This window comes from Engystomops pustulosus, chromosome 2 (genome assembly GCF_040894005.1).
Source record: "Engystomops pustulosus chromosome 2, aEngPut4.maternal, whole genome shotgun sequence".
Taxonomy (NCBI): Eukaryota; Metazoa; Chordata; class Amphibia; order Anura; family Leptodactylidae; genus Engystomops; species Engystomops pustulosus.
The window spans coordinates 242706797-242720916 of NC_092412.1; the positions used below are offsets into that span (position 1 = coordinate 242706797).

The window sequence follows — 14120 nt, forward strand, 5'->3', positions numbered from 1 at the left end:
TGTGACACTAGATAATCTACCCTTAGAGCCAGTGCAGTTGATCGTAATAGTTCCGATCTCAGCCTGATAGACCAAGTTGTCCTCTAATAAAATATGCATATCGTATCATTGACATTCATCATGGAGAAGCTTGGTTGCATAATTCTTATATATACGGCTATACAGTGTGTTTATTAACACCATTAATATTTGGCGTGACAAATATGGCAATAAGTCACTTGAATTATGTTGAGAATATCAAGGAAGATACATGTATAATGTAAAAGTCAACTTTTTCTCTACTGAGCAATTTAACTCAATGGGTTGCGTGATGTTACATTCATACTTAAGGCATATCCATCCATTTTATTTTTTTTTTAAAGGAGGAAAACAATATATTAAAGGGGCTGTCCACTATTATATGCAGAGTAGTGGTGAAATTTCCTTAAAACCTTATACCTGCATAGTAAATATTCAATGGTGGCCATTCGCTTCGTGAATTTTTGATTCCTATATTCTGTGTTTGGTAGAAAGGTTCCTGGACAATGAACCAACCATGAGATATATCACTACTCAAATCCCCAGTGATCAGTTGCTATTTGTAGAGGGAATGGAAGGAACTGTCCAATACCCCTGCAGTGCATCCACAGGGGAAACAAGGCATTGCACAATTACCTTTGAAATCCACATTTTGACTATATAGAGCAAGCATATTAAGTTCAGTCACCATTTATAAATAAATGAGGGTTCCAAATGGTGGACCTTCATCTATTAATACAGATTTTCTTAATACGATGGTCCACATGTATCTTTGTTTTTGGCTTTGTGCTCCTGCCTTTTTTTACTTGTTATGATTTTGTGCCGGTCTGCCGGAGTTTTTCCTTTTCAATACTAAGCTAATGACTTATTGACCAAAAGTCATAAAAGAGCCCCCAAAAAGTTGCAAATGGCTTTCCTTAGGTATGGATTTGCAACTCTTTGGGGCTCTTTTGCAACTTTTTGTAAAAAGTCGCAATGTTACCATCTGGTGCCAGGTGATAATTCAGAGAACACGGCAGAGAACTAGACAATGGCATACTTAGAAGGGAGGTTGTATTAGGCGCACAGAAAGGCGCAACAATAAGTACATGTGTCCCTATATGTCAAGGTAGGTGTTCTGAATCAGGCATCGCCCTTACATGGCATGTCAACATTAAAAACTCTTTTGGCCTGAGAAAATAAGTATTGAGTAAAAAATTAAGTGAAAACTAAAACTAAGTTGATGGAATCAGTTAAATGAGAATTGTTCTAAATCGACATGAAATCTTTGGGAAAAGGGTAAATAATACCCATTGGCTTTCCATCTCTATAATTTTGGCAAATTTGTTAAAATTGTGGAATTAAGAATTATCCCCACCAAATCACTTCGGCAAATACAAATTAGAAGTAGCACTATGACAAGATAATTTTTTTTATCTTTAATAATATTTAGATCCTGTTGGAACAATATTGATAGGGAACTCTCCGATTCTCGCTAAACCTACTCTTTATACCATATACATGCGGAGGGGCTGGGGATATATCATAATTTTTAAGGGGATCAAGAGATTTGTGACTCCCGACAGCATAAAATTCTGGCTAGTTCTCATAGGGCAAGTCATCTCTTCCCAGCTTGTTCCTAGAGTAAAACTCGGAAGCTTAGGACAAGGGAAGCTATTGAATTTTATGTTGTACGTGATTTGAACAGCATGAAGAATCCCTTGAAGAAAAACCTTTTTCATATAATATTAATGGCAATAAATGGCTCCAACCGTCAATGTGCTGTTGTAAAACCTCATATTTATTTGGAGAAGTTAACACTTTGTAGTTTGGAAGCCAACTTTGTAATATCAACACCGTTTAGATATCCAATGCTTTTCATTAACCTCTTAGCAAGATAAAATACAGAAAAAAAAATGAAGATTGCAATACATTGGAGTCAGTCTGGTCATACAGTAACATATATGGTAGATGGGACACCCATCTCCTGTAGGTGTCTAGTCAAACATTTTATTTAGCTATGGTTCAGAACATGAGGTTAGACTGGAAGTAAAGATCTTTTGAGCTTCAATTGTCCATAGGTGCATAGGTTTTGCAGTTTTTCGGGGAGAAGAATATAATGCTGCTATGCTACACAATTGCCTTAATTCAAAGAAGAGTTTTCTTTGCCAGTGACCAAATATAAGTCTCTCGGAGGAAACTTGTTCTCTTTGAAAATACCCAGATGATATGGAATGTTACGGACAAAGCTCCATGGGTAAATATATGCTAAACAGCTCTCCTCCAAAGTGAAGACTTTTTCTAGTTCCATCCTATGGTATATGGGTAGCTCCCCTGCCAGTCAACAGACTTAGTGTCTGACATTTTCCAGGTGGCTACCCTACCCTGACATTGGTCAATAGTTAAGACTAGAGAGTTTTCATCTTTCTGAAGGAGAGCTAATTTGCATATGGATATGCGAAGGTGTAAAAGTCCACCACGCAACCACCAACAATGGCATGGTGGATGTTTAATATAGTTTTTAAAATTCTCTTCTTAGAGCAAGTTCTCAAACAATAATTGTGCAATTTGACATTAATGTTGTTCCAGAGGGATAGTCTGAAGCTTTGGAAGTCCAAACAGATTAGAAATCAATTTTTATTGATAATACTTGTCATTTATGTGTGGTAGAAAGTCACCTGAGCCCCAAATGGCACCAGGGCCTGTATGGAACTATGTGCCTATCACTGCATACCAGTACAAGGCCTGAGTGTGCTACTATACAGTGTCAGATTGGCCCACCAGAGCACCAGTATCTTCTGTTGGGTCCAGTCCCTATCTTAATGATGGGCCAAAGAGATCCAGCAAAAGATAACCCAGTTTGGGGGCTACTGGGGTATATTGTTATGCAATGAATAATATTATTATGAGCCCAAAGAACTCAAGTCCAACACTACAAACAGAACAGGATTTATGATATAGTTATAAGTGGACATTGATACTTTCTTATGTTACGCCAGTCCAATAGTGTCTAAGAACACTTTCCCACCATGCTGTATATACTGTATATATCTCGACATGTAAAAATGCCCATGTTATCTACATTAGTTTGCATTAGGCTCAAATTTGCATGTTCACATTTAACAGAGATATGCAAGATTTTTTTTGGCCATCGTCAAAATACATCTTACAGAGGTCTACCTGACCGGTCTGCCTAGAATACATTCTAAAAATACAGCAACCACCCATTGGTTGAGCATCATTCAACCCGATGTACAGTAGAACTTACAGCATGAGGCAAAATACAACTAGTAAAGGAATGAATACAACATAAGTAACATACACAAGTAACATAAATGCACACAGCAATATTCATCGCCAATACTATCTGTGCGCACATTCAAAAACACAAGGTGTGAGCATGGCAAATACAAGTGCAAAGAATCATGGGTAACATAGAACAGTCTAATAAAATATAGTTATATTTTCTATTATAAATTGATAGTTGAGGCATAAGATATAAGGTTATTATCATTTATGTCTTTCGATGCCAAACTATAAATAGAAAAAGTATATTTTACCCATTCTTTTTCATTTATCTACAAATATAATATTTTTTTTGTGGGGGGGAAGAAAATGTATCTATGTTTATAATAAAAATATATATGTAGATTTTTTTTATTACAACACTGATAATTTTGTTGTCTTTTAGATTTATGAACCGTTCTTAATATAGACTTGGTGGATGCAAATGGTGGTGCACACTTTAAAAAAAATACTTTGAGTTTAAAAAATAGATATTTTTTTAATAGTTTTTAAGCTCAAGTTTTGAAGTCAGTCGCTGGGATAAAGAATTTAATATCTTTAATTTAATATTCCAACAAATTAAAATTTTAAAAATGGTAATTTGTCTTGCCTATGATATGGAACCAAAATTTAAAGGGATTTTCCTATGAAAGCGAGTTAAGCTGAAGCACAAAACAGGATGTGTCTAGATAGAAACTAAAGGGACTATGAAATTACATTTCTACAAGATAACAATTTCTATAATATCCATACCCTCCTCTTAGATTTCATTGGGAGATTTTAGTGATAGTATTTCATAGATATTCATTGGATATGTAGCTTCCAGTCACTGCTCAACGTCAATGGTGACTTTAGTTTATGGAGCACAAATGGCTTAGTAACTTAATAATGGTAGGTCCTCGGCAACCTCTTAAATACAAGCACAGTAGATTAAAGGTCTTCTTTAGGGACCACCCTTTTAGTAGGTTATTGGTTTTCACCATAGGTGGAATAGCCATACTTAGCTCCTGTGTATCATTGGACATCATCAGCCACTAGACCATGACTGTCCCCATGTGTATCATTGGACCTCATCAGTCACTAGACCATGATGGTCCAATGGCTGATGATGTCCAATGAAACACATGAGGAGCTAAGTTTGGCTGGTCCGCCTATGATGAATACCAATAACCAAGTAAAAGGGTAGTCCCTAAAGAATTGTGTAAGAAAACCTTTTATCTACTGTGCTTGTATTTAAGAGGTTGCCCAAGACCTACCATTATTAAGTTACCAAAAACCTTAGTACTCCATAAACTAAGGTCACTGTTGACATTGAGCAGTGACCAGGAATCTGCATCTCCACTTAATTTCTATGAAATGCCATCACCAAAAGTTCCCAAGTTTGAAATCTTAGAGGGGGTATGGATATTATAGAAAATGTTATTTTCTAGAAATATTATTAGTGTTTAGGGGATTAAGCTCACTAGTGCCTTTAATTCATTCTAGATGAGGGCGAGTGTTATAGTTCCAGTTCATCGACCAACAGAAAACGGTTTTAGACTGGTGATATCTGCATCTGGACTGGTCAACTTTATCATGTGTTTAAAACTTTCTAATTTCAGCACAAAGTTTTTGCAGTGATTCTGCATTAAAGTTTATTAACTCTGAATCTTTTTTTTCTACTCGGGAGATAAGCCATCGGCACAGGGAATGGTTTCCTCTTCCCGTTGATAACACATGCATGCTAGGCCTCATGAAGAGTATGTTTGGTGAAATTGGAAGGCACAACTGATAGCTGGATGAGTGCTTGGCCAGCCATAGGAACTTCATAGACACCTTGAGTGCCATTTTTGGCTCATCAGAGCTCAACTGATGACCACATTATTTTTCGAGGGGCAAATTTTAATCTATAGCAAAAGTTCTGTGTTTCGGCACTGTATTGTGCCATAGATTGGAAATTACCTAATGTCTATTAATCCACCGATAACCAAGCCTCCAAAAATAAAATTGTCCCTTCATGTAATACAGTAGACTTTGCGTGATGTTTTTGGAAAACTGTCAAATATGTACACAAAAATTTGAAGTTTCTATTGAACAGTACAAGCTGATATTTTCTAAGTGTAGTTTTTTACCAAGTGAACTTAGTTTGACCTGAATTTTATAAGACTACATAAGTACATTTTGTTCAGCAGTGTGCGTAGACCATTGCCTGTCATAAAAATCAAAAAATTTTTAAAAAAAGTCAGAAAAAATAAGAAGCTAGATTTTACTTTTCTTGGAAAGGCAAAACAAGCTGGTGTCGAATATAGTCCTATAAAGAGAATATATATATTATTTACAGGATATGGATATGTACATTTATCTTATATTGAATGCTTTTTGTGTAAAACATAGAAAAGCAACCAGCGCTGCACATTATGTAAACTCACAACGTGTACTATCGACACACAGGAAGCATAAATAAAAAAAATGAGTAAAACACCTTAAATACAGAACTTGTACAATAGGTTTTTTTTTTTGTTTTAAATAAAAAAATAAATAAAATCATTACATATGTAGTTTCACATACGAGTTTTACAAACAATAAATTATTTCTCTTTTTTTTCAGTGCTGCTTTGCAACTTGAAGGAGGATTAAGAGCAAATTGTGTAAATTACATTGTTTACATTTTTAGATAAATTCAAAGTTTTCTAATTTTTACTCAATTTTCCTACCAATTTTCTTTTTTTTTACATTTTTTTAACAAATTGAAATGTTTTTTTGACCATTAATTTTTTTTTACAATGAATATTGCCTATACAACAAAAATTGAATTATTTATTTGGCCAAATATCTGCTTTATTTCCCTTTTACTTTCAGTTTAGAGTTTTTTTAAACTATTTTTCCAAATTATTTTTTTTAATGAAATTGAAAGTTGAGATTTGAGATTTTTTTTTCTTTTTTACAGACTGTAAGGCTGCAGTCTTTTAAGAAGCCTTTGGTGATGGCAACCTCCAAATCTTGGAACAATGTCCTTGTCACCGAGAAAAACGATACTTTCGAGGATGCTTAATATAACGCTTACTACCGTTCGTATACACTGTGCATTGATTTTTTTTCTTAGTACATAATCAATAGAGTTAGGACCAGAAAGGTCTTTCACTTTACCGAATTTCATTAGATGTTATTGTTTTTGCTTTTTTTGCTTCTTGAGAATTTTTACTTTATTATATTTTATGCTTACAAAGAAGAACATGACCTTGTCTAAATTTTTGGTGCTTTTGCAGAGTGTTACAGACTGAAATAGCTTCACATTTCCCAACCTGAGCCTTAGTCCCAGAGATACCGTAGAATTGGCATTATAAATGACTTTACCAGCAAAAAAATTTTGAACTTGTGTTTCAATTGGTAAGACAATCCCCAATAGTACTACAAATTCAGTTTTAGTATTTTAAAGTTGATAAAAAAATGTACAATATGGAAAAATTGACTTTACTGAGTGACTGAGATATCTAACAAAAATTTGCAATGAAATGTTAAAATCTGGTATTTTTCGTAAAATGTGAAGAGGGCTACTATTGTTCTCCACGAATTGGTAGCACCAAGTAATATTTGTAAGATAGAGAAACAGATCTTAATGAAGGGTCTTTTCATTCCTTGATATTTATGTTAGTCCTATCTAGGGTCAATCATTTATTTTAAAAAAAATTGCCTCCAGTCAATTTTACGAATTGGCGTTATAGTCCTATCTAGACCAAATCATATATTGAGAAGCCTTATTATAAAAAAATCCACTTGCCTCCTGTCAGTTTATCAAATTGGCGTAATAGTCCTAAATCGACCCAATCATATATTGAGAAGCCTTATTAAAAAAAAAATCCACTTGCCTCTACTCAATTTAGAGAATTGGCGTCATAGTCCTATCTAGAGCCAATCATTTATTGAGAAGCCTTATTAAAAAAAATCCACTTGTCTCTACTCAATTTACAGAATTGGCGTCATAGTCCTATCTAGAGCCAATCATTTATTGAGAAGCCTGATTAATAAAAATTCCCTTTCGACAATTTACATGGTGTCATAGTGATTTTCTGTTTTAATTTTTTTTTTAAATATCCTTTGTTTACACGGAATAATAACCTTTTCACAGAAAAAGAAAAACTTTGTTCAGCTAAAGGGAATGTCAGATGCCTAAACACCCATTTTATTTCAGATCTAAAATGTCAATGCCCTTTGAATTTTTCTACCCAGCTGAAATGCAGATCTGTACCTTACATTTCGGTAGGCTGCTCTAATTTGTAAACAAACGTCTGTAAAAGATCACTCTTTCCCGAATGAAAATCTGTCATGCCACGTTGGTTCGTGGGCAAGACTAGTCGCAAGTAAAAAGATTTGCGCTGATAATCAGCAGCAAGTTTTTTTTTTCCAGTAAATGTCAACAGCTGTATTTGGAACAATCGGAGAAATGTAGCTGTAGATCTACTTTGGTCAATCACTGTTCTTATAAAGCGAGTGATATAGAAAGTGACACACCTAATGACACATACAGTATGTACAAAACACCACAAGTATAACCTACGACATGCTGTCCACAAGTATAACCTAGCAGATGTTTTTGAAGACTATCTTCTTGAGAGGTAGGAGATGCAAACAAGATGTTAAGGAAGCCGGCATCCATCCCATCACCTACATAATGTGGTTGTGTAAGGAACTCCTTTCAACCTCGAAGGTTGGCTGAAGAGCCCATGTCTCACAGAGTATCTCCATGGAGGCCCAAATTTTTTACAGCCCTTAAGTTATTTTGGTTGAGCTCAAACCCAACCTCAACCAACTTTGACGTGCTAGGTCTACATTTACACAGCACAAACCGTGTCTTTTCAGACAAAGTCCATCCTTTGGCTAACATTTTTTCAGTAAGCATTGCTTAAATGCAGAAGGTCTTTGAGAAAGTAGACATCCTTTAGCTAGTTTTCCTTGTCCATCTTGGCACTGGACAGTCCTGGTGTGCCATCCAGTGTCACATGTTCTAGAGCATGATAACCAAGGTCCGGTCACCCACTGAGGTTGGTTACTTTGAGGAACCACGTTATTGTTAATACTGTTTGTGGATGAACCTTGTTTTGATGGTACAAAGAAACTATAACGTACATCAATCGGTCTACTAATATCTGTAGCAAGAATCTGTACAACTAAAACTTCTTTTATGGAGGAATGCCCCATACTGTGAAAGGAATCCTCCGCGTGGCTCCAGCCACTATAGTTCATGGCAAAGCTATTCATTTCAAAGATGTTTTCTGAAGTGGATATCATATATTTTCCATTAATGATGTATTCCCCGGTCTTCTTCTTTAATGCCAGGTAAGCAGTAAACTTCGTCTGGTCTTTGGCCTTGTACTGTCTGACTTTTATGTGGGTCGCTCCTTCTGGAATCTTGACAATATCCGTGTAGCCTTTGCTATAAAACAAATTAGAGTAATAAACTTGTTATTTATAGTCTAGACAAATTACACATTATCCATAATACATAGCAGTCAGCTGAAAACTGTGAGACATTGCTTGGAGAACATAATAGTCTTCATGAATAAAGAATTACTTTTTCCATGAACTTTGGCATCCTTTAAAGTAAATCTACCATCAAAATCAAGCATGGCTTTGGTTATCTTCTTTATATGTTATCCATGACCTCCTTCCTTTAAAAATCTAATTTTAAAATTATGCAGATGAGGCCTGGAGGGCTATGGGGGTGTTACCGGAGCCCTTGCATGCTACAGCTTTACAGGCTGTTACAGGCTGTCTCCCCTCCCCCTCTACACCCTTAGCACTTCCTCCCTCCTACCTCCTGATGTAATCTCACTGCAACAGAGGAGGTTTATGCTCACAGTGGGAGGGGGAAGTGTAAAAGCCTTTGACAGCCCTTCAGGCTCCTTAGTATAATTTTAAAAGAAGACCATGGATAACAAATACCAGAAGATTACCACAGTCATGGTGCCTGGATCTATGAGTAAGTGTCCTGGTATATCCTGATGGTTTTAAATTGTAAATTTGATTGTAAATTTCATTATTTCCTTCAATATTTTTGGCTCTATACTGTCAACTGGGTTGAGCCAGGCTGGCTGGACCACCCATCTGACAGTAGAGAGACACCAATGATGACATTGATTGAAGAGGAACTGTGGGGGTGCAAGAATTCCAACTGTACCAGAATCGGTGTGGCAAAACCTATTATTGGATGTAAAAAATTAAAGTTAGTGAAACGTCCTCTTTAAACATTGCCTGGTGACCCAGTAATAGGAGATATAAGTACAGTATTTTAAGATCCTTGTGATCCATAGACTCTTAAAACAGTGATATGTTTATGTAAAGTGTAACTGGCACATTGAAAATATTTATAACGTTATAGAGCAGGAGGACCTGAATAAATTGTATATAGAGTTCTACCTGCAGGCAGCATGTTGTAGAGCAGGAAGATCTGAGTAGATTGTACACAGCGTCCTATCTCCAAACAGCATGTTATAGAACAGGAAGAGCCAAGCAGATTGTACACAGTGTCCTATTTGCAGGCAGCATGTTATAGGAAAAGCTATTATTATTATTATTATTATTATTATTATTTTATACATCAGTATAGTTTCATGGTCAGACGTTCCAGGATTTGTTTGTAGTTGGTAACACCGGGAGAAACATTAGAGCTGTGTACAAAAATCAGTCTGAAATTATTAACCTAGACAACAGGTTTCCTTTCCATTTCCGATCCTAATCTTGAGTTGTTAAATTCCTTCCTGCACAGTTGATAAATGTCCCCCATAACACTACCATCTTGGCCTGTGGTCTTTTGGTCTTGCACTGGACACCCAGTTAGTTTTCATAGTCCTTTGTAATGCAATGTGTAGCGGTGGTCCACCATATAAATACCCAAGTAAGCAAAGACTCTGGCACCTTGTATGACAGTAAATCATCCAAAGAAAACAATCCCATTTTCCTCCCCGGAGACTTTGTTTGATAAAAATGATTTGTTGACATCATTTTTCGTGAGACACATTAACTTCCCGCGGAGGACACTGCTGTTAAGCTCCATTCCAATATAACAAGAAAATGTTTAGTATTTCGATTCTGGATGAGATAATCTGCTGTCACATGCAGAATATCACTTAGATTTCTTCACGACTGGCACCAGGATCCACAGAGAAGTAAGAATTCTTACGACGCAGACACATCGGAGCTTTTAGCATGTGGGTCGTGGAATTGCCGTCTTCCACATTTGATCGAGTGGCTGATTTAACTCATGAAAGCTTTGGGATAAAAGGAATGCTTTTAGCAGGAGTCTTTGAATTTTATAGTAAGGACAACTACTAAATTATAGATCTGCTCCTTTCCAATTTTAGATATATGTTTGAGGTTTTTCATAGTTATAAATCATTTCTTTACTATTTGATTTCTAATGATGGCTGGGGTATAATGAACAGCAGATGTATAGGGCATAAACCACAAAACTTCAAAAAAAGACATAATTTTGGAGTACTCGATAGAACATAACCCAATCGGTCCCAGATATAAAGCGGGTAGGTATGCCACATTGGCACTGATGTGAACTAAAATAGGACTGAGTGGTACACATCACACATATGAATACACCACCGTGTCTAGAAAATGTTGAAAAAGTTGTTACGATGATCAATATTTGTGTCAAGGCATGAAAGAAGCCACTACCTTTGACTCTGCCTACTTGCCAATGCTGGGCTAAATGACAGACAACAACTGGGTGACATTCTTTACTCTATGTGCATACACAGAACTGTAGGACAGACCAACAAAGAGTCAACACACACAACTAAGAGAAATCAGACAAACCAAGTCAGAACCAACAATCATAAGGCAGAAGAATGGTCAGGTCCAGGCAAGAAGGTTAGAATCACAACAATATCACAGCATGGTAACACAAACATAATTACACAAACCAAAAAGACAAACTTTCAAAAAAAATAGGCTCAGATCAACATCACTGGTAAATATCAATGGACTGCCTGGACAACACCCCTGAAACTGATTGGTTTGAACATGTATTTCTCTAACTGCCACCTTTGACACCCACCACCCAGACAGATCTTACCAGCTAACCATTCCCTAGCTTTACACAGAGGTTTCAAATATCGTGGGTGTGGTTTCCAACCCAGAGAACTAATTAACATAGCTGTTCTTGCAGCAGTTCTGACATGTGGCTCCAGAAGTTGGTCCCCAGCTCATATATATTGATAACCTCTGTTATGGAGATTTTCTAAGATAACAACATCGATGACTTCTACTAGGAAGATAGACTGAAGCCAGAGACAGTCCACAGTATCATATGAGGAGATAAGACATCTTGCCCTAGATGAAGATCCCCATCCAACAGCCCTACACACAGCGTAAGAACTCATTACTAGAAGTTCCATGTCATCTCACAGCCACTTGGCTCAACTTAGTGGGATCTAAACAGTTTTTGGTAGAAAATCCCTCTGTTTATCCTATACCAATTCCCAAAATATTGGTGTGGTATTGGAGGTGCTTTCTACAAATGCCAAGGTAATCAATTCCAGTAATATCTTCTTTCGATGACAACCACTCAACCTGATTTATGGTCTTTCCACCAAGTCTTCACTTCCCAAGAAATGAATTGGAACAGACTTTCACTCTTACTATAGAGTCTGGCGCAGAAGATGACATCCCACCATGTTCAGCCCTTATGGTAATTGGACACTAATAAGGTCAATCATTAAAATGAAGTTTGTAAAAACATTTCTTATTTTCTGTGGCATCGGCTAATAAAAGCAAATTATAAGTTTTGACCGTCTCGAATATTTTGGTGGATTGTCTTAAATACTGATGAAGATCACAAAGGCTGGTAATAAGTTTTGGTGTATAATAACCTCCCTCCATGGAAAACAAATCTAGTCTCTATGTCTCAAATTTCTTACTCATTAAAAAATTTAGTGATCAGGGCATATGAGGTAACAATAAATCAGTTTTAATGCATTACTAACTTCATTAGTGTTTATTACTTGAAGGTCTAAGACACCCACATACTGGGAACGGCTGGAGTACAAATCTGGAGTGAAAACCAGAATAATCTTATCTCAGAATACACAGGGAGCTCTTCTATTGGGAAATTACAAAGCTAATAGAGAAAATGGGAGAGTGCCAGAATATACATCTGCTGACAAGAGAGCGATGAGTGAATGCACCATAAGCCTCTTCCCTCACATTTACAGTTGAAGAAGTAGACCCTCTATGGATCAGTCGTGTACCTACACAGAGGGCAAGGTACTAGTTCCTAGGGTCACCAACAAGCAACTCTATCACTGAAATTCTAATGCTATGTAGATACAGAGTAAGGACATTGACAAAGTAAAAAAAAATACAACCCCCCCCCAACAAGATAAAAGTTGTTGAAAAAAACATCAATGTCAACTAGTGGTATACCTACTGACTGACTGAAGGGGTTATGGCTAGCCATCAAGGGCCACATCTTCTGGCTAGTCATCAAGTGCCACAGTGGTAGACTATGGATCCTTGGGTCCATCAGATAAATTTATTCTGGGGGCCCAGCACCCTCCAGCCTCTAGGATATAGACCTTGTAAACTCCAAATTATGTTGAGTTGGGTCCACTACTTGAACTCTAGTCCAGTATTGGCTTAGAACCTGGCCCACCAGTGAATCCTCTGGTACTCTGATGGGCCAGTATGACACTGAGTACTTACTGTATGATGGGCAGCTCAGCCAACTTCAACTGTCTTGAAAGCAGGTCCCAATGATGGGCAACACAATGTCACCAGGGTCTGCTGACTCCACCCAACCATCCAGAAGATTTTAAGTTAATTGAATAGGAGCTATGGCATGGGAATGGTGAGCTGGAGCAAGGTAAGTACTCTTCTTTTTCTTACCCCCACCCTGGCCTGACCTCATGGAGTTTTCTAAAAAAAAGGAAGCAGGCTGAGGTTGAGACAGTGTAACAATCTGTAAAGTCAGATCACAGTGGGGCTTGGCTTAGACTCTTTAGCATAATGTCAAAAGTTGATTTTAGAAGGAAGGAGGCCACGGATAACAAATATAAGAAGATTATCACAGTCACGGTGCCTGGGTCTATGAGTAAGTGTCCCAGGTTTTTGCCCTTCATTTTGATGGCAGGTTTTCTTTAACTGAGAGGAAGACACCGTCCTATGGTGTCAGTAAGTGTAAATCCTTGCCTGGCGCTTGGTTTTCTAGCCTGAAAATAACATATTTTTTCTTCCACATCACAGCAGCCAAATGTTTGAAGTAAGAACTGTTTTTTGGGCACCGTGCCTTAAAAAAAGCATTTCCCTCTCTCAGTAGAAGCCAATATCTTTAATTACATTTCCACCAGCTCAAATTTTTCCCAAAATAGTCTACATGCCGTCAACTTATGTAGAAATGATTTTTAGTCTATGTAAATGAATGCGCTTTAAGAGATGCAGCCATCACTTTCCGATGATGCCCGGTTGGTCATATAGATGAACATGGCTCTATGCGAATCGCCCCATACTCTGCATGATGTCAGGAGGATGGCGCAAAAGCTGTAACTGATTAACAAAGCCTTAGTGTCAGCCAAGGTACAACTGATTTATTTGATGTGTTTGTTCTTGGCTTGAAGGGTATGTCCAGTTAACTCAGCTGTCCTCTCCTCTATGTAACCTTCAATCAATCACATGGATTGGGCAATAATTTTTAGCAAGGCCAGTTACTAGAGGCCGGGAACTGATTAATTCAAGGCTGCAAAACTAAGAACAATGCACAAAGTATATGGTGCCAAAGCTAAATGTATTACAAGGGGACATAATAATCATATCATTATATATGGGAAATATAGACCCTAATGTATATTATATGA

The 14120-nt window shown here is 37.0% G+C and overlaps 1 protein-coding gene across 1 annotated transcript in view; it reads right to left on the minus strand.

The window, feature by feature from the left end:
- Positions 1–287: 287 nt before the first annotated feature.
- Positions 288–14120, minus strand: part of ADAMTS5 (ADAM metallopeptidase with thrombospondin type 1 motif 5) — a 76467-nt gene continuing 62634 nt past the window's right edge. Inside the window, exon 8 of the mRNA XM_072138599.1 lies at positions 288–8692. Coding sequence (XP_071994700.1) covers positions 8137–8692 — 556 coding nt within the window. The 3' untranslated portion in view covers positions 288–8136. The remainder of the gene's footprint in view (positions 8693–14120) is intronic.